The sequence below is a fragment of the Lynx rufus genome, unplaced genomic scaffold (assembly GCF_022079265.1).
Source record: "Lynx rufus isolate CCGP_SWC_20201006 ecotype Redwood Valley unplaced genomic scaffold, mLynRuf1.p SCAF_1, whole genome shotgun sequence".
Taxonomy (NCBI): Eukaryota; Metazoa; Chordata; class Mammalia; order Carnivora; family Felidae; genus Lynx; species Lynx rufus.
This window is the reverse complement of record NW_025814823.1, coordinates 202,071,365-202,093,417: the sequence shown is the minus strand read 5'-3', so window position 1 is coordinate 202,093,417 and position 22,053 is coordinate 202,071,365. Positions and strand designations below refer to the sequence as shown.

Below are 22,053 nucleotides of genomic sequence, written 5' to 3'. Positions count from 1 at the left end.
GTCCGCTAACGTGAAAGATCGCTAATCCACTATGTAAATCTTATGTTTCAATAGGGAAGAATGATTTGGTTTCTCTTTCTTGAATAAGATATCCTTTCTGTGAGCAAGGAGATGCCTAATCTTGATTTACTTAATATGACTTGAGAACTTTCTTTTAGGGTGCTATGTTGTGTTGACATTTTGAATTTCTCAAATAAAATGTGGATAAACATGGGAGAAGGGAAAGTCAAAGGCTTACAAAACCTAGTTTGTAAATGTTTATCTCAAAATGAAACTGATTTATGTCTCAAATACTGTCTTGAACTTTCTAGTAAAATGAGCAATAAATACAGAAGTGTTAGTTTAACAATTCACTAGTATTTACTTAGGTCAGTGTTAACCTATATATATGTTAATCGCCATATTACTACCTCTATATTTGCCATTTTACAAAAAGGGAAGATCAAATTATTTTTGTAAGACTATATAATGTGCAGTTTTAATTTTTTAGTATGGTAGCAAAATTTCTTTTTTCCCCCCAAATTTTCTAGGGTACCTGATTTCCTTCTTCAGACAGTTGCAGAAACAAGATATTCCTATAAATCAGCTTTATACATTTTAATCAAAAAGATGCAAGAAAGGAAAAGAAGTGTCCATAAAGTAATCAAGCCATAGCTTTATCATTAGGATTGTAGGTTTATTATTTAAAGTAATGGGTCCATTGGTAAGTCCACGTGATTAGGAGATTTGGATATAATCATGTCTGGGAGGGGGTTGAAAAGGAAATGCAAAAGAAAACATTGAAATGTTTGTATGTTACCCAAGATAAAAAAAAATAAGAGATCAGGGGTGGAACTGGTGAAAATTATTTGAGACACAAACCAGGGTGGCGCATGAATATCTAGGATTGGGGACAGCGTGGGCTGATAGAGATATGTAACAACAACTATTATATTTTTTCCTTAAGTCTTTGAAATTTTTCCTAAGTTAAAATTATAAAAATTTATCCATCCAATCTAATATAGGACGAAGTATTTTCTTTCATCTTTATTTCTGTTGTTTCAAGCAATAATCAGGTACTGAAAAAGGTAGTTTCTTTTGTTTTAAAACATTTCCTGGAATCTGTGTGTGAATACCCATGTACATGCATACATACATACATACATACATACATATTTGGATGATCACAAAGTAAGTGTAATTGATTACCAAAAGTTCAAACGACAAAATAAAGCCAATTGTTACTTATATACACTAAATAAGCTTTATCCTATTTTTAGCTTTGGGATTGATGGATTTTATTCATAAAAATGTATGGTTATTTGACAAGAGTAGTATTAAAAACACCATCTGTGTCCCTGTCTACTTCCTCAGAGAACACTGTTGGGAGGCTGTTACATGAATAAATTCCTAGGGCTCTTTATGATTGCCACAGTTTTATCTTCCCCCTGGACCCTCGGTGGTATACTGTTCCACTATACTCAAACGGTATAGTGTTTGGCACTACACTAAATGTACAATCAGTAGTTTCTGTTACTGTTTCAGACCATATCATGCTCCTAGAAAGTGAAGAGAAGAAACAATCCAATGTCTCTGGGAAAAATTGAGTGTGAGACATACATACACATAGATAAACACACAAAAAAAATAGAAGATAAAAAATAGGTTAAACACTTAGGTAAACAAAAAATTGCAGAAATTGAACAGTCTGCTCTAAGTATATCCATCTATGTATAGCAGTGTGTATATAGCTTGAGTATGGATGAAGAACTTTCTCCAATTAATTTGCTCTCATAGGTAGTTTTTCCTGCTGTTTCTGAAATGTAATCAAACTGGACTTTTAAGGAGGACGAAGGAAATATATCAGTTCCTTTTTCCCTAAAATTCTTTGAGGAACGTCAACCAGAAATGTTTGTGATCAGTCATGCTTATGTACACAAAGCCACCACTTGGGCCCTTTTTGAATATAAAGGGTGGACCACAAAGGACCATACTTCCCACTGGATAAGCACTAGCCCAAGTGGTCCTCAGAAATGAGTGAGCTTAGAAGCAGTGGCACTAACAAATGCCTTTTGTCTGCTAGGCAGCGGCACCATGGATTGTATCGTTAGGCTTCATCAGCTACCTAATGCAATGTAACTCGGGAGATAAGATAAATCAAACAGATGACACTATATTAGATTTGAAAGATGAGAACTTTTCCAAAGCAATTGCAGAGTGTATATTTCAGTGCTGTTGACTTCAGGAGTTTATTGAAGTCACAAGTCTTTGCACCAAAACCAATCTTTCAAGAGCTGGGTAACAAGTAAGCAGAGTCATGCTTATTTCTTCCAAAGAAAACTACCTAGGGAAAAGTGGAAATCTTCTCTGTATATTTGTTTTACATAGCTGTTCGGTTTAACCTCATTTTTTAGGATATCACCAGCTTAGGTGTCTGCCTTTTTTTATACATCTCAGATACAAATGTGTATTAAGCAGGAGAGATGTATTTTCCATCTACTGCTAAAAAGTTCTGAGTGCAAGTGCCTACAACTATTTGAAATGGATTTCTTATATTGGTGACTCTGTATCACTAGGTGATTATTTACCAATTGTTACCTAAATTTAGAAATGTATTAAACCAAGTCGTAGGATTCCTTTCTTTTTAACATTCTGAAACTTTTGCATTATTTATTACATGGAATGCCATAAATTTAATTTAGGAATTGGGCAATGGAAAACAGCGGTGTAACTCATTCCCCTTTCTTTTGTAGCCCACTGTGTGTGAACGAGAGCTTTGTGTATTTGCTTTTCAAACCCTGGGAGTAATGAATGAAGCTGCTGATGAGATAGCAACTGGAGCTCAGGTAGTAACACGCAATACTAATTATTCCTTACTCTGATTTGAAAAACTTGTTCTGACCTACTAGTTTCCTTCAGTCTTTTGGACAAATATTTGATAGTTTGACGTTAGACTAAAAAACAAACCACATTTGATTTTTTTTTTTTAATAGATAGAAACTCAATTTTGCTATCTTTATCTAGTGAGTGTTTTGTCATTTTGCCATTGCCAAGGGAAGAAATTAAACCCACATTCTGTTGTTTAAAAAATAATTGTGATTCTTTCACGGTGAAGTTGAAATATCGAAACACTTGCACATGTATTCTGTAAAATTTATTTGTAAAGTTATGGTACCATAAAATGGAATCTAATTTATTCCTGAAACTTAGGTGAAAAGATAAAGGGCAGAACATATGAGAAAAAGCATCCAATTTTACAATAGCAGTGTTTACGACATAGGAAGGCAAATAAATATAAAAAAACAAATGAAACAACTTGGAAGTAGAGAAGCATTCCATGTTTCCAGAAGGAAAAAAAAATATTATAAAGATGATAGAATTTACTTGTTGCAATTCTATCAAAATTTCAATTGATTTTTAAAATTTATTCATGGAACCTAACTTTCTAATAAATCTATAAGAAAAAAAAGTCAGACAAAACATAAAAAAAATTATGAATGTTATTTAAGGGAGGCTAAACCAAGCACATACAAAAACATATTTGCAATCTTATATTTAAAAAAAAAGTACAGTACTGGGAAAGAATAGAATGTCAAATGATCCCCAAAACAGATCTTGTTAAAAATATACTTAATATACTTTAAAGAAGGCATCATATAAAGTTGTAAAGTAAAAATGATTTAGTAAGTGGGTACAAATGGCCTGCAATGTGGGGTGGGGGGAACAGATTAGCTCTTTGCACTGTTGGTAAAAACAAATTCCCAATGGCCTAAAGAGTTTTGTTTGAAAATACCGTATACATACTAGAGGAGAGTAAACAGTGTGTCAGGTTTATTCGTTTATGCAGTTTCAGGAAAGCATAAAGGAAGACACCAGCATCGAGTCCATACATATTTTACGTTTTCTACTTGAAAGAATAGTGAACATTAAGAGAGAATTATGAAAAAGTTTATTTTCCCTCAAACATAAATGTATAAAAGCACATAAAAATAGAAAACCATGAAGATCATAACGGATTATTAGAGGCAATGAACGCACGATTCACAAATATGGACCTATAGTTAGTAAAGAAACATAAGAAAATATTCAGCTGTATTTGAAATCAACAGGAAACTAAATGTGAAAAGAATTGCCAATCTGTCATTTTTAAAATTTGCAAAGATGAGTGGGAACAAATGATCATATAACAGACATTCTTTCAACAAGTACTGAATGCCTGCTAGGTAACAGGCATTGCGCCAGATGGAGGTACAACAGTAAATATGGAGAGCGCAGGCCTCATGGATTTACGTACATTCTGTTAACCTGATTATTTCACTGATTAACTAAACTGAGATATATCCACCTGAAGAAATATTAAGGAAAACAGTTGTGATGTAATGAGTTACAAATGAGAGATAAAAATACAACCAGTATAACAGTGATTGTATGTCATGTGGCAAAAAAGATTCCATGATTAAATTTCAGAAATACAGATTGATATTGCCCCTACACCCAAAATGCACATGTTTGCATATTAAAGGCTCTCAGAAAAACCGAAACTAAGAAAATGAGTAGCCACTACTTTAAGGGTTTCTTGAATGTGTCTGACCATGTGGCTCTTTTGTTTTCTTTCCTTATTATTTTTTTTAATGTGAAAGTTTTTCTTACCAACTGGAACTAATATTGCTCAAAGAAAAGATAGTTTAATATATGCTATTTATAGCTAGGTAAAGATGATTAAGCTTTACACAGGTGTGTGTGTGTGTGTTTGTGAATATACATACATGTATTTTACATGAATAGTGTGTGTGCATGTGTGTGTGTATTTATATACGTATATATATAATAGGTATATGTATGTATGTATGTATGTATGTATGTATATTAAATTATTTGAGTGGTAAAATTAACATTTGTGCATTTTAGTGGATGTAAATTGTCCCTCAGACAATTTGAAAAGGGAAGGATTTAAAGCCTGGAAATAAGAAATAATGGATTAGAAAGAAAATTAACATCATGCTAACAAGTAGGCTAGGCCGATAAAATATTAGATTAGGTGCTTTCTCCCCCTTATACATACATCTCAAAAAATAATGTTTGCTAAAGAGAGATTAATTTTGGATTATACATGATAGTTATAAAACACAATTACTCGGCCGTATCAACTTAGTGGTTCTCCTCCAAAGTGGAATATTCTTTTCACTACTTTAAAGCAAGTACCCAATATTCTGTTTATAATTCTAAAGATTAGGTGGAAACAGATTCTCTTTCTAGTATATCTCAGTAGTCCTGCTGCATCAGTTGGCGCCTGCATTTTAAATGGTTCTGTGAGGCTGCAAGAACATTCCTTAGGGGGACACTGAAGGAGGCTATCCTGGAACGAGTGTGTTTCAGCAGCTAGGATTCCAAACACTCAAATACTGTTTCAACAAAAACAGCTCCACTTTGTGTGTGTGTCCTGGGCTCTCATATAAATGATTAAGAAAAAAGGAATCCATATTGAAATGTTTGAAGGCCATCGATCTTCAATTTTCAATACGCCTCTTTTACAGAATACATTATATATCCGTAGGCCACTCCTGTACATGCCTTTCTTGCTCACCTGGACTTGAACTTTCTCATTTGCAAGTGCTCTTAGGCCGCCTTTACCTGCGGGGGAGGGTGCAGAGTCTTGCTCTGCCAGCTGGGTTGTATGTAATGGCCTGTGGCAGCATGTGATTCTGTAAGCCCACAGACCTTTGTTCACTCAACAAATGGCCTAATTCCCATTGCCTGAATTCTGTATTTGTCTATCCTAAGTATCTTAGCCTCCAGATTGCCTCTTCAATTATATTATTTGCGCTAAGAGGAAAGATGTGTGTAACCTGATGGCTACGCCACTCACCATATGTGCTGAGGTCCTATTAAGAATCTCTCATTTTAAATGCTGAGAGTGGGGAAATACATGATTTGTGGTAGAAGAAATCATAGTCATTTGTTAATGTTTATTTTTTAAAGTAGACACTTTCCTTCATTGAAAAATTAACACATGCAGACGAATATAAATCCAGTGTTATACAAACCTTTCCTTGTTCAAAAATTCTGAATGCTAACTTCTGCAACAGATAAATCATAAAATTACAGTGGTTTAGGATGATAGACATTTTTATTTCTGGCTTATGCTGCTGCCCAATTAGAATGTTTGTTAGGCAGCTTTCTGTGTGATGATTGAGGGAACTGGACCGTCTGCTCTGCTGTCTAAAGTACCTGTCCGATAGTAGAGTGGAGAGAAAAGTTGAGAAGGTGCACCTGTTGCTTCTTCAGCTCCACCCCTTCCTGCTGCCAGTCCATTGATTGAGGTGAATGAAGCTAGTCATACAGCCTGACCTGGACAAAAGGGGCAGAAATGTCCCACGCAGAGCAACTGCCCCCAGTCAATAGCTCTATACCCAGGAAGCCAGGAGTAGGAGGCTTTGATAGACCGCATGTGATTTTGCTATGGTAGTTATGCTATTTCTTTGAAGTTAGCTTAGGACATATATTAACAGAAATAATTCTAATTAAATTCTCTACCCCGACATCCATTATTTCATTAGAGTTTGCTTGACTCCACTGGTGAAATTATTGGCAAAAGAATGCATATAATTTTTGGTAGTTTTGATTGTTTTGAAGCTTTCAGCACAAGATGTTTAATAAATATTTGATTGAAAGAAGGAACATTGTTCAGGTTATTAATTATTGTATCTGTTTGTATCTTTATTCTTGTGGTAAAAAACACATAACATAAAATTTACTATCATAACCATTTTTTAAGCATACAGTTCAGTAGTGTTAAGTATATTCAACTTGTTGTGAAACCGATTTCCATAACTTTTCATCTTGCAGAACTCGAAACTATATCCATTAAAACAACTCCCCTTATGTAAACCCCCTTCGTCCAACTCTGGTAACCACCATTCTACTTTCTGTTTCTATGAGTTTGACTACTTTAAATACCTCATAAGTGGATCTTAAAATATTTGTCTTTTTGTAATTTCACTTAACATAATATCCTCAAGGTTCACCCATGCTGTAGTATGTGACAGAATTTTCTTCTTTTAGGCTGAATAATATTTCCTGTATGTATATTCCACATTTTGTTTATACATTCAACTGTCAATGGACATTTTGGTTGCTTCCATCTCTTGGCTATTATGAATAATGCTGCTGTGAGCATGCATATGCAAATGTGTTTAAAATCCTTCTTTGAATTACTTTAGCAATATATCCAGAAGTGGGATTCTCACTGCCAGCAGGATCATATGGAAGTTCTGTTATTAACTTCTTGAGAGGCCTCCATACTCTATTCCATGGTGGCTGCACCATTTTATAATTCCATCAGCAGCACACAAAGACTCCAATTTCTTCATGTGCTTAACACTTATTATTTTCTGGGTTTGTTTGTTTGTTTGTTTGTTCGATAGTAGCCATCCTAATGGTTGTGAGGTGATATCTCATTATGGTTTTGATTTGCATTTTTCTGATGATTAGTGATGTTGAGCATTTTTTCATATGCTTGTTGGCCATCTGTATGTCTTCTTTAATGAAACGTCTATCTGGGTTTTTTCCTATTTTTAAATTATGTGATTTCTTATTGAGTTGTAAGAACTCTTTATATATTCTGGATATTAACGCCCTTTCGGATATCTTATTTACAAATATTTTCTCCCATCCTATGCCGTTTCACTCTATTGATTGTGTCCTTTGATGCACCAAAGTTTTTAAGTTAGATGCACACCCACTTGTCTGTATTTGCTTTTGTTGTCAATCCAAGTAATCGTTGCCAAGTTCAATGTCATGAAGCTTATCTCCTATGTTCTCTTGTGGGAATTTTATAGTTTAAGGTCTTAGGTTTAGGTCTTTATTACATTTTGAGTTAATTTTTATGTATGGTATAGGGGTCCACTCCAGTTTTTTGTGGATGTAGTTTTCCCACTATCATTGTAGAAAAAAGTACCCTTTTCCATTGAGTGGTCTTAGTACCCTTGTCAAAGATCATTTGACCCTATATGCAAAGGGCGTGTACTTTTATAAAGCTTCAGTTGCAGACCGTGTCACGTAATTCTCGAAAATTTTTATAAGACAGTGCCAATTCCCTCTCCACTGCCAGAGTTTCAGAAGAGGCTATTTTATTTTACTGATTATTCTTTTTCAGGAGTTTTTACTTGTTTTTCTTTTATTGGGAGACCAGATAATGCTGAAAACAATTTGTATCTGGGTTAAAGTGCATCTCTCTGGGGTAGAAGGAATGTGAATGTGGGTATGGAAGACAAAAAGGATTTTATTATGTCTTTATTATATCTATTGCTCGGAAATCCTATATATACACACACCTATAAATAGAATAGTGTGTTAAAAACATACTAACAGTTTCAGTCCTACTGTTCTCTGAGTGAGTCCTGTGGGTATGTATGTCTATGTACTTTGAGAAGTATTACTAATAGATCATATACCCAATGGAATGGTTTGAGTGTTGCTAATTATTTTAGGTCCCTGGCATTTCTGGATGCTGTGACTGGGTGGCTGTGTTTTGTGAGTATACACACAACAGAGTGAGCCCTGCTATTGTTAGGTCACAGTGCTCCTTTCATTAACCACAAGAATCAAAATTTGTTTTACTCTTTGTGTGCATTTTTTAAATGCCTGTTTAAAAACTTTCTCGAAGTATTTTTTCTCTATAAAGATTAAGCCCATTGCTTTCCTTATGATATCCCTGTCTTCACACTGGCACACTGTCTCCATTTAGACAGTATCTGTTTTCTTAATTCCGTTGCCAGAAGCTTATTGGTTTGGGGACTGGAGAGGGGGCCTTGCCCTTAACTGTTAAATAACACTGCCTCTTAGTAAATTGTGTGAAAAGGCCATAGAAGAACATAGGAATAAAACCATCATATTTAGCATACGAAGGTCATTAATGGCCTGAGGCAAAGAGCTGGAAGAAGTAAGATGATGTCAGGAGCTTCACTGTTCTTAGAGCATGTCAGACTCATTTCCTGCATCTGCAGTTTCCATCACCCGGAACGGTTTCTCCCCAGAGTTAGGTCTCCCTCTCTATCTTTATTCTAGTCTCTGTTGAAACATCACACCTTCCTAGCCACTCAGAAACAGCACCCTCTATTGCCTTAGTCTCTAATGCCTGCTTAATTTTTACAGCATTCAACATTACCAGAAATGTATTTAAACATGTATTTGTTTAACTGATTTGTTTTATTATGCATCTTCTCCATTAGAGTGTAAATTCCACGAGAGAAAGGACCTGTCTTGTGCACAGAGCCTAGAACAATGTTAGAGCATAATATGTGTTCATGACAAAGGGATATTAGGACGTAATTGGGAGCAACTTATTTTATTTTATTTTATTTAAATGTTTATGTATTTATTTTGAGAGAGAAGGATAGAGCAGGGGAGAGGCAGAGAGACAGAGAAGGAGAGAGAATCCCAAGCTAACAGCACAGAGCCCATTGTGGGGCTCAGTCCCACAAACCATGAGATCATGACCTGAGCTGAAATCAAGAGTCGGGTGCTCAACAGATGGAGCCACCCAGGCACTCCAACACATGTCAGCTATTTTAAGTTAGTGGTCAAGTTTGTTCAAACTTGATCTAAAGCCGTAAGTTACAGATCTGAGAAGTTGATAGCAGTGCTGAGGCTTTCCTGATTAACTTATGCTAGGTACCATGACAGGAAGAAACAATGGCAGAGCACTTGATGAAACCCAAAGGATGGTAACTATCTTATGTATGTATTTCAAGGTGGTAGATCTACTAGTGTCCATGTGTAGGTCTGCATTGGAATCTCCTAGAAAAGTTGTCATTTTCGAGCCATATCCTTCTGTGGTAGATCCTAACGATCCTCAGATGCTGGCCTTCAACCCCAGGGTGAGTACTTACCCTCGCGCGCCCCTCCCATTTCCGGTAACAGCAGCTGAAATTCTAATCTCCTTAGCTTTCCTCTTTCTATCTAAATCCCTCCCTTGGCAGGCACATCCCTGACCTGCTGTGGACTCTGGATCCATTTAGTAAATACGGTTCTTCTAACACAAACTTGGTTTCCGGCCTCCTTCGGTCTTTCCCATACCCTGTTACTTTCCCTGTCTTTCCGTCTCTGAAAATCATTTTTTAGAACTTCATCTTTATGAACCTAGACCCATTTCATCCTCTCAAATTGCGATCTTTACACATCCCATCTGCATGGAAGGCAGGTAAACAGCTCTATAATAAACTGGTTTGTAATGGCTGATATGATTAATTTCATTTTATATTTTTTGAGATTCTAGCTTAGTGTAACCTCATTTTCAGGGTCATGGGTAAAAGGACCGACTTGTTTTTCTTTTGTATTTTTTGCTTCCTCATCCCTTGCCTTCCCCCCCTTCCTCCCCTGTTATATGAAGGTTAGTGGAAGTTTAATTCATGTGATCAACTAACATTTCTTCAGAAAACAATTTCATAAATATTCGTGGAGATTTGGTGGAATCCTTCTAAAATAGCAAAATCTTCAAATTGCATGAGAGCTAAAATTGCCTTAGTTTCTATCACTGTTCATCTTGAAATCATTTTCCAGAAACAATGGCTATAAAAAAATGTCCTTGGAAAAGCTTTCCTTCCTTCATAAGTGACAACGGTACACATAGTTACAGTGTGCTTGAAGATGAATCATCAGTTAAGTGGTGTCATTTATACACCTGCTAGTCATACTCTTTTGGTAATAATCTTTCAATCAAAAGGAAATAAAAACAAAATGATTTTGTAATATTTAAAGTGGATTTTGGATTTTAGAAGGACTCTATGCTTACTTTACACATCATGGCTTAATTTTTTTAGTGAAAGTAAGAATCAGGAGCCCAATATCTTTTTTGTATTTATAGTTTTCCCCCTGCAGGCTAAACATGATTTTATGTACTTACACATAAATAGGATTGTATTGTTTAAGTAGGATTGGCATTGTTTTCTTTTTTCTTCTCTCTAACTCAGTTATATATCCTACATCCCAAAACCATCTTGTTAAAGTCTTCTCTTTTATGTACACAACAGACATTGCTTTCAAATTGACTCTGATGGAAAATCCACATACAGAAATAATATGCTTCTCTAGTAATGTGCAGACTTGCAAAGGCTTATAGTGAATACTATTTTTTTTGTCTGTTCAAACAGAAGAAGAACTATGATCGAGTAATGAAAGCACTGGATAGCATAACTTCTATTAGAGAAATGACACAAGTAAGTATATCACCTTGTGGTTTTATGCAGTTCAGTTTTGCTAGAGTAAAATCATATTTTACAAATGTCTGAGAGTATTGGCTGTGTAGTGAAATGTAGACTTTTCTATTAGATGGGAGTATAATTAAAATAATTTACAGATTAAAATTGTGTTGTATTAGGATGTTTTAATTAAATTACACCAGTGTATTGGTGGGCTACCACAGTGACTTTTGGAGGGTAATTGCATAATTAGAATCCTCATTCTCTCTGCAGGAGTTTGAGCATATGGAAGTGTGTCAGAATATCTTAAGGCAAAGGTTAAATCTGGTACCATCTTCCTGACTGTCAATTTTCATTAACAGTAGCAATTTTAACACATATTTAATGTCAAAATAAAAACAAATATTCTATCAAGTGTAAATTGTGCATAAATATTTTAGAAAGAACACAGATTCTCAGAACAACTTCGGAAGACACAAGACTCCCAGAGAGTATGAGTTTATGTTTTTGGTCATTAGAGAGCCTTTGGTGAAGTTTGATGAGCAAGGATTGTGGCTTATTATGAAAGTCTAACAGATCACTGGGCTGTAGTCCAGCTCTTGGAAAAGCACATACCGTTGAATTATTGAGGCCTTTCCACTGCCAAAGATTTGGAGAGAGGCTTACAACTCATTATTATAAGTAGAAATTAATAATCCATAATTGACATCAGCACACATTATGGGTTTGGTTTGCGTATGGTGGTTTCAAGGCTTGCACTGCCCTGGAGGCCTTGGAGGCTTACAATAAATACTACCCTGGGTCATTTGCTATCTTTGGGGAAAGAGTATTAGATTCCTTCAGTCTTGAGGCCCGCAAAACTTCTGTGTCACTGCTCCCTTCTCCCCCATCACCCTTACTCTCCTTGAAAATATGCTCCCAGAGTACATCGTAACATTCCCAGATTTGAGATTTCATTCTTTTGATAGTATTTATTCCATGTAGTCAAATAGGCATCAACAAACAGTGTGTGTCTGACGATGGTAAATGAGGAGATCTTCAATTCACCCGTTATAGTATTTGCTGTAAAGCCATCATGCTTTCTAGTTGTTTTTCTATGTCCATAATTTTCTGTGTTACCTGAATTCCTTTTCAAACAAATATTTATTATTTGTATAAGGCAAAGAAAACAATAAAACACATTTCCATTTAGGGAGAAAAAAGGACCTGTTCCAATATCTTACACAAAGTTCAGTAAACATTTTTGTGTCACCAAAAACTTTGGTGGTAATAGGGTATTTATACGATACCCTAGACCAGGATCATTCTTGGATAAAAATAGCTACAAAATTCTGACTCTGGGATCAGCTCTCTGCCAAAATTTGCTTCCTTTATTCTGGGTCATGTGTAAGCTATTTTAAATAGAAGGCAGTGGAGACGATCAAGAGTCAGCCTAGGAAGTCAGAGGCGTGTGTTGTATAATTCACTCATCGATGATGTGGCCTGTGACCTTGGGCAAGTTGCGTAATTGCTCGAGGCCTCAGCCTCTTCACTGTCAAGGTGGTAAATAGTAAATAGCAATGTGGCATCGCCTTCCAGTGTGCGCTTCGTAGGGATGCCGTCAGGGTTCACTGCATCATATCTTTAAACCTCTCCCAATAAATATAACATAATACCGTCCTATTTTCTAGAATGTACTGACCTTATAGATAGACCTAAATTGCCACAGACAGATTGCCTCTTGTTCTCTGAAAAGGTTAATTGTCTGGGTAAATTCCAGGAAATACTTTCAAAAGAAGGGCTCTTCCTATGTAAATTTTGTCCAGTTTTTACCTGTAAAGCTCTACACCTAAGTCAGGACCCTATGATAGGAGCATGAGTAGTAGCTATGATACAAGGTTTGCTTTGATGTTAGTTAAAAGTTAAAAACAGTCATTTTCGAAGAGAAATGGCACCCGACACTTGCTAAACGTGGCGAGATAGATTTTATTTGAGGACTGGAGTGGGAAAGAGAGACTTGCAGCTCGAGCGAGGTAACCTCCGAGTAGGACCAAGGTGACTGAGGTTTTTAAAGTGAGAACAGCAAGGGACCAAGAGGGGCTCATGGAGTAGTGAAACTAGGAAGCTGTGGGGAACAGGAAAATTGCAGCAGGGGGATAACTAGAGAATTACCGGAAGGTTGGCAGTGTAGTTGGGACAAGATACCTCTTGTGGTTGGGCGGCATTATATTACTTTGAACAGAGACTCAGCATGATGCCCGGGATCACCTTTAGGGACATGGCCTAGTACCAGGAAGCCAGGCTAAAGCTTGATGAAACCTCTCTGTGTAACAAAATGTTGGCTCAAGTCCATTGTGCTATGTGGAATTTCCGAGTTCACCTGGCCTTGTGGGGGGAACAAGAAGGGTAGATTGTTGCTGTTTGTTGCCACTTCACAGCCATGGGCTTCCGGGTTTAACTAGATTAGGTACACCTGTTCAACCTGATTTTCCTGTTGCAAAAAGGAAAAACAAAAAGGAAGAAAGGAATTTATGAGAGAAATCACGAAGTATAATGACTTTTTTTCAGGCACCGTATCTCGAAATCAAGAAGCAGATGGATAAACAGGACCCCCTTGCTCATCCCCTGCTGCAATGGTATACAATTTTAGTTTTCCTCTTCATTAAAACGGCATCGTTTTCTACTGCCTGCTTTAAGCGGGGAGGGGGGGGAGGGGGAGGGCCCCATTTTACGAGGCCTGCAATGCTACAGTTCTACAAGCCTGTGAGGCCTGGTGGTTTTATAATCAGAGTCCGTAATGACTCTCACTTTAATTAAAACTTGTATATCACAAGGGGAAGAAAATGCTGTCCTACGCGCTACACAGGTATACAGTGTATTTGATGGCAGTTTGTCTGTTATTTTAAAAAAAATGTGATTAGCTGTATTCTAATGGTGAAGCCGTTTTGGTTCATTTAATTTTCTCGTTAACTGAGGACTGAGTGACAATACTCACTGTTTCAAACACTTACTGAAAACCTTTCTAAAATGTGTGTCTCGTACGGTTCACTCCCTTAACAAGGACAGCATAAACTTGATGAGCTCTTTGTTTGCCGGCTGCTCAGAGCGAGCGTGGTGAGGGGCAAGGCCGTAGTCCCACAGGGATCCTAGGAGGGCTGAGCGAGAACAGGAGCGTGGCTTGAGAGCTCCCCTCCTACCATGCCTGCCACAAAACCCTTTGCCCTCCGGTTTCTTACTTGCAAGATGAAAACAATAGTATCTACTCCCCATACCTACAAGGGTTTTATGTACAAGTCTCTTTGAAATCACTAAAAACTTAAAGACTGGAATTCATCACGACCATCGTGCGGTAACACAAATGTGAAGATTATAAGAGATTGATTTGCATGAGATTGATTCTATGCTACAACCTTTTTAAAAAAATGAAAAGATGAGCAAAGGAGAAAAAATGAGTCTGATTACTTAGCTTTCACTTAGAATCTTACAGTGAGCACTTACTCTAATAAGACTTTAAAAATTAGATTTGGAAGTCTTTCTTCTTTGTACCTTTTTTGATCTTATTATTAAAATTCTGATGGATCAAGTAGAATAACACATAGTTTTCATTTTAACTTTTCAAATTCTCACATTAAGTCATATTCAAAATGAAGGTAAAAATCTCAAATATTGAATCTTTTTTTTCCACCCCCTGTAGTCAGCCTCTGATTGTCAACTTTTATTTGTGATCATTTTCTTCAGTTTGTTAGTCACTCATCTTTCAAGGAGAAGAAAATCTACCAAAATGTTTTAGAGTTTTCCCTATTATTATTTTCTGTACTGAAAAGCATGAAATCATCAGTTCTTTCAGATACCTGAATTTAATTTTTTTCAACCTCAGTGTCTAAATATGGTGAATAACAGCTTGTGTGTAAACCACTGTATATATCAGCACAAAGATCCTCAAATATTTAAAGAAAGAAAAAGATCTCGTAAAAACTCATTCTTAGACAATGTAGGGAAGAGCCAAAGGAGCGGTTGTAGGAATCAGCTTCTAATCTTTGTATTTACGTGATCGTCATGTGAAAATATATTTAGAAATGTTCATTTTGCTGATGTCTGAGGGGGGTAATGATTAAAGATCACCCTTTTAGGGTGTAAGGAACTACTTCTGTGTTCTCAGATATAAAATATTATCTTTTTTGTTACATGAGCTCTTTTAGTTGTTTTAGGAACAAAGCAAACTGATGTAACTAAGTACAAGGATCACTCAGTTTAGTTAATGTCACAGCAAACATTAGTTCCATTCACTTGCCAACTAAAGAAGAAAACTTTAAATATATTTGGCATGTATTTGTGACTGATGGATTATTTTAATTAATTTCAGGGTTATTTCAAGTAATAGGTCACATATTGTGAAACTGCCAGTTAACAGGGTAAGTTGTTTTTTCACATATACATACAGAAATGGGAACAGTCCTGACTAGTTGGGAGAACTGACCTTGTGATGTTTAGGCAGCCTCTCCAGGAAATGGAAGTAATCTCAGGTTAGGCCTCATTCTTCAGTTTGAAATGACCATATGGGCACAAGCTCTAGGTTTTCCCAAGAAATCAAATTCAAATTCAGGCTGCTGCCCTGAACTTTTAAGTGAGTAAAAGGGTCAATATGAAATCATTTAGTTATTCCGCAAGTGATAGGAGGAATCTGGAGATTGACCAGAGAAAGGTATTGTGCTTTTTATTTTTATCATTGTCAGTTTCTTCTTGTCAAGAAGGATACTGCCTTATCAGCTCAATATGCTTACAAAATAAATGAAAAGCCAATGGACTGATTTCAGTTCTGATCATTACCTAAGGAGATCAGTATCCAGAATCTCAGCTCTCCTGTCTGTGAGTCTCTAAACTGCAAGGTTCCTTTATATTGTATTCCTATACAAATACATTCCTAAGTGAAAGGGCAGCAATTAGAAAATTTGTCAGGCAACTAATTCAAAAGATTCTGTTTTAATTTCTTTCCATGAACAAAGGGGAAACTCTATGTGAATGTAGGCAATTTCCAGATTTATAAGCATATGCAAATAAAGCATGACGATGGTAATTTTTGCAGTTTTAAAATCTTGAACTAACTTTTCTTTTCTGCTTAGCAAACTCAGATATTTCCCCAGTTGAATAGCTAGTGGATACTTAGGGAATTCAGTAATAAAAGCCTCAAAAAGAAACATAATTAGGAAGGCAGATCTGCTTGGACACGATTACACAATGTATTCCAAAGCTAAATATAAATGACTTTGGATTGTCTGTCTCCTGTTCCTTTTCCACTAGCCTAAAGAATTACCCTTCCTATCAGCAACTCCATATGATTTATCATTTATGCAGGGTTTTTTTTTTTTAATGAATGGTCCTGTTAGTGTAAATTCGTGTGGCTTGAATCTAGATATTTCTTAAGCCAGTAAAATTTGAAATTGTCATCAGTCTGATTCTATGTTAATTTTGACATGTTTTCATTTGTCATTATTTTAAATGGCAGCAACTGAAATTTATGCATACTCCACATCAGTTCCTTCTTCTCAGCAGTCCACCAGCCAAAGAATCTAATTTTAGAGCTGCTAAAAAACTCTTTGGAAGCACCTTTGCATTTCAGTGAGTATGGTTTAACGCTGATGGGGATATAGCTTCACCTCGGTCTTCCAGAAATGTGTGGGGAGGAAAACATTCACTTGTAGTAGTTGGCTGTGAGCACTAAGTAGTCCAGTGCCTGATACTTGACTTGGAAATTCAGGACTTTCTGAAGGTACATGATTTATCATACTGTGGCTACTTTAGAGGATTATTAATGTTTGGTTTTACTTTGTCCTTCCCCTCCTCTGTGCTTTAGTGGCTCACATATTGAAAACTGGCACTCTATTCTGAGGAATGGTCTGGTCGTTGCTTCTAATACTAGACTGCAGGTAAGTTTTCTGGATGCTTTACCAAGACCATATATACTTCTGTGTTAGAGTTCAATAAGCAGTCCTGGTGTTTTGTTCTTATGTGAAAAAAATTACATAGGATTCAAAAATATACAAATTCAAAAAATTACATAGGATTTTTAAAAGGCGTAAGTAATGTTCACAAAATAACTGAAGCAGAATTGACCTATACATCATATAGGGATGGAAAGGAAAAGAAATTGAATTCCCTATGAGAAAACAGTAAAGTCACTTTGAGCTTAAGTAGAAGAAAAATTATCATGCAGAAAGTAAAAGTGTACAAGCATTCTGTTGCTAATTCAACACAGATTTCTTGAGCACTGCCCACGTGTGAATACTTTAAGAAAAAGTAGGGCTAAGAGTTAGCAAAATGGAGATTGGATACCAAAGAGCTATCTGTTGCCTGCTTTACCGTCTCTGGGGCAGCACTGGGAGTTAGCAGGATATCGCGGGTATAGTGCTCATCTTTATTTATTCCCTTCATCTCCAATACCCTACCTCACTCTCATTCAGCTGATTTTCATCTGAGGATGGAAAGAGGTCAGGAAATGAGAGGCTCAATCCCATCACCTGTGCCAGATCTCACGCTCTGATGACAGTTGAGATGATACAGTTAAATGTAAATGTCCATAAACACACACTTATTCGATTAGTATTCAGTTCATACTAAATAGGGCACAGGGGTTCTAGAAGACAGGGATAATGAGAGAGAATTTTAATTGTTCTGAGTAGTTTCTTAGAACAGTGGAAGAGTTTCAGTTAATGAAACTGTAACCTGCAAGGTTAGAGGAGATAAGAACGGGATTACAGTGTTGTGTAATGAAAATGTCAACAGGCTGCTTTGTGGCTATACTAGCATGTGAGTCCTAATCAAAACCCTCACCATATATAATGCAGTCTGGTTTGTTTTCGGTATTTTGGAGTTGAATATTTTGGGTAAAAACGTTACTTTATAATAATTCACTGACTTTGTCATAGATCAGGTGGAAAACTTTAAAGATTTTTTTTCTCTGGCCATCACTTTTTATGTATCAACTCACTGAATTTTGAGGACAAAGATATTAGTAGTCCTATTTTCAAATTAGTCCTTTAGGAAATAGCTTTATCATTTTCTAAGAATTTATGCTCCAACATGAGACTAATTTTTCTTTTTTTTTTTAATTTTTTTTTAACGTTTATTTATTTTTGAGACAGAGAGAGACAGAGCATGAACAGGGGAGGGTCAGAGAGAGGGAGACACAGAATCTGAAACAGGTTCCAGGCTCTGAACTGTCAGCACAGAGCCCGACGCAGGGCTCGAACTCACGGACCGCGAGATCATGACCTGAGCCGAAGTCGGCCGCTTAACTGACTGAGCCACCCAGGCACCCCAAGAGACTAATTTTTCTTATGTAAAGTATTAACCTTTGAAACCATTGGCTGCCCACTTTCTCTCCCACTTCTTCCCCTTTTAGCTCCACGGTGCAATGTATGGAAGTGGAATCTATCTTAGTCCAATGTCAAGCATATCTTTTGGTTACTCAGGTAAGCGTGTGTTTCATTTTTACTTTTTAAATTTTTTTGAGTTTATTTATTTAATTTGAGAGAGAGAGCGTGCAAGCATGCAGGTGAGCAGGGAAGGGGCAGGGAGAGAGGGAGGGAGAAAGAATCCCAAGCAGGCTCCATGCTGTCAGTGGCAGAGCCTCACACGGGTCTCGATCTCACCAACCTTGAGATCTGACCTGAGCCAAAATCAAGAATCAGACACTTACTGAATGAGCCACCCAGGCGCCCCTTAAAACCAATTTACGAATTTTCTAAATATATCGATTTCTAAATATAGCAAGAGAATTTCCTGTCCCTATTTTCCATGCAAATTTTTTTAAAAAGCTGTATTTTCTACTTCCTAACACTGTCAGGACTTCTAAACCCACTGACTTTCCACCCCAAGTCACAGGAGCTGGTCCTTCAGGAGCCCATCGTGATCATTGGTGCCCCATGCAATGAAATCTTAGGCAAAGTGTCAAGGGATTGTATTTGAGGGGCATGATACAGCTTTGTTCCTGAATTACTCTTTTCTTGGTGTCCTCAGGGATGAACAAGAAGCAGAAGGTGACAGCCAAAGACGAGCCGGCCTCAAGCAGTAAAAGCAGCAGCACATCACAGGTGTTGTAGTGACTCGAGTGGCTGATGTGATGAGTGAACGTTAGCCTCATTAGCCAGCAGGACACCAATAAGTCTGGCTTTTTAAGTCTTCAGAGTCATTGTAAATAGTCATTACGCATGAAGGAACAAAACTTACCCTCACGTGTAATAATCAGAGCTCCTTTATTCAGTAAACATTCAGCAAGTATTTATTAAGCTTCTCCTGTAATGTTTTAGAGACTGCTAAGCATTGGGCTATAGTGATGATAAAAAATAGATCACAAAACAATAGAGAATTCCTTTGGGAGCTTACATTCTGTTGAATGGCTGTGAATGAATTAAATATATATTTAGATAGAATGCTAGGTGGTGGAGAAAAATGGAGAAAAATCAGGGAACAGAGATGTTTAATACTGTGAGATAGAAGATGGGACCAGAGTGACTGTCCCTGGGCTGGTCAGGAAAGGGTGCTCTTTCTCAGGTTATTGTGTGGAGACCTATAGTCAGTGAGTCCATGAGCCCTATGGGAGGAAGAACATTCCAGGCAGAGAAAAGAGCAAGCACAGATCCCTTGTTGTTTCAGAGGAAACAACCATTCTGGACCAATTAAAAATCTACTCAATGAATAATGTGACTTTAAATTGAAAAAAAAAAAAAAAAGGATAGCTAACTTAGTATCTAAAAACAAAAGCAAAACTACAGATTTTCTACATGAGATTTTTCTGAAACGCCTGCAGCTTAAGTTAATGGTGCTGTAAAAATGGGTTGGTTTTAGGTTAGTTAGATGATCTGGAATAACTGATTTTAATGTTTAAAAAGACCATGCAATTTTAATTTTGTTTCCCTTGAAACAAGGATGCCAGGCTTCCAGTAAAAATAAATTTGAGTTCTAATTCTATGATGTGATGCTGTTAAACTTTAATTTAGCCTTTTTAGTTCACTTATCTTGAGAGTGATTTGATAATGATTATGTACAGAAATTAAATGATACAACAAATATAGCTTGACATTAAGAAAGAATTCAAGGGTATTACTGCTAGTCTAGATAGCACCCCCCCCCACTTTTTTTTTTAATCTGGAGCTATCTCAGGGGCTATTATTTTTTAACGATGATGAGTTCTCTTTTCACTTGAGCAACTGCCCCATTTTCAGTCTAATTTTTAAATTCTTTTGGAATTTAGTCACAGAAAAAAGGACAACAATCCCAATTCCTGCAAAGCCGTAACCTAAAATGCATCGCCTTATGTGAAGGTACGTTGAAAGTTCTACAAACCTTGTAGCATTAATTCTCTATGTTATATGTATTTAGGAATTTGAGTATATTTACAGAATGCTCATAATGCATTAGTGACAGCATTATTCCTCGTGACCTTCTCTAAGGGCACAGATGGGAAACAGGTACAATATAGAGCGTTAAAGGTGAAAAACAAAGTGTCACTGGCAAGAGTTCAAACAGTGCTATATTTTATTCTTGGCAGATATCTCAGAATGGTAATTATATTTTCCTGATCAAGTATTACTAATCTCTTCTGTTAATATGCCACCTTCCTCTTTAAGTTGGCTTTTGAATGTATAATGCCATGGAAAATTGGAAAGATGAACCAAGCACCAACAAGAGAACCCAAATAGGTCTTCTGTTTCTACGCTGAAATTATTCATTTCTTCTGAACTTGGGATAGAAAAATTGATAGGTGATTTGGAAAATCATACACTTTTCTTTGTTCTTGCTATAAAATCTGACCTTGACTAGAAAAGCATTTTTTCCTTGTGTTGAGAGTTTTCAGTAGCCACTCTTAACTGCCTTTTAAGTTTTCAACCCTTGATAGTTATATGGGAGACCAAGTTGTTTTCCACATAGTTCCCGAGTCAGGACTGTTTGCTTTTGATAATACACAAGTGATTGCTTTCCTGTTGTTACGCTGATGGTGTTTAAAACATAAAATTGATGGGGCGCCTGGGTGGCGCAGTCGGTTAAGCGTCCGGCTTCAGCCAGGTCACGATCTCGCGGTCCGTGAGTTCGAGCCCCGCGTCAGGCTCTGGGCTGACGGCTCAGAGCCTGGAGCCTGTTTCCGATTCTGTGTCTCCCTCTCTCTCTGCCCCTCTCCCGTTCATGCTCTGTCTCTCTCTGTCCCAAAAATAAATAAACGTTGATTTCTTTAAAAAAAAAAAAAAAACATAAAATTGTTACATGACATTTCATTGTTTTTACTACATTTTTGACAGCTAATTAGGTTAAACAATTTTTCATATGCTGGTCTGTGCATGTTCTTTTTGCTTTTAGATTCTAAGAGCCAGGGGTATAGTAACTTAGAATAAATAGTTCTTTACTTTTATCTTCCACTTACAGTGATCACCTCACCTGACCTGCACAAACATGGAGAGATATGGGTCGTCCCCAATACTGATCATGTCTGCACACGATTCTTCTTTGTGTAAGTGTAAAGGTTCACATTTGTGTCTTACTGTCTTCTCCATGAATGAGATAGTAGTGACTACATTTCTTTCTTTTTTTTTTTTTTTTTTGGTCATTTTAGCTGCCAATATATAACAGACAGCTAATTTCTCATTATATTAATGTTTGTTTTATTTTAATGAGCTCTAAAAAACAGAGTGATATTTAAATGTTAATTTAGAAGAACTGAAGGAAAACATCCTGTCTCTTTAACCATCTATGTGTGCATGTATGTACACGTGTATATATGTGTATATATACATACACACAGATAGATGTAACATAGATATACACGCACATACACACATATCTTTATCTATGGACTTAAAAATATGATAACTGGGAATGAAGAAAACAATAATGAGAATGCCCTGTC

At 36.6% G+C, this 22,053-nt stretch overlaps 1 protein-coding gene across 1 annotated transcript in view; it reads left to right on the top strand.

Annotated features, from left to right (window-relative positions):
- PARP8 (poly(ADP-ribose) polymerase family member 8) overlaps positions 1-22,053 on the top strand; it is a 178,806-nt gene that overhangs the window by 140,985 nt on the left and 15,768 nt on the right. The window contains exons 16-26 of the mRNA XM_047092789.1: positions 2,733-2,825; positions 9,732-9,857; positions 11,130-11,195; positions 13,725-13,792; positions 15,520-15,568; positions 16,660-16,772; positions 17,008-17,080; positions 18,556-18,625; positions 19,173-19,246; positions 20,407-20,476; positions 21,573-21,657. Coding sequence (XP_046948745.1) covers positions 2,733-2,825; positions 9,732-9,857; positions 11,130-11,195; positions 13,725-13,792; positions 15,520-15,568; positions 16,660-16,772; positions 17,008-17,080; positions 18,556-18,625; positions 19,173-19,246; positions 20,407-20,476; positions 21,573-21,657 — 887 coding nt within the window. The remainder of the gene's footprint in view (positions 1-2,732; positions 2,826-9,731; positions 9,858-11,129; positions 11,196-13,724; positions 13,793-15,519; positions 15,569-16,659; positions 16,773-17,007; positions 17,081-18,555; positions 18,626-19,172; positions 19,247-20,406; positions 20,477-21,572; positions 21,658-22,053) is intronic.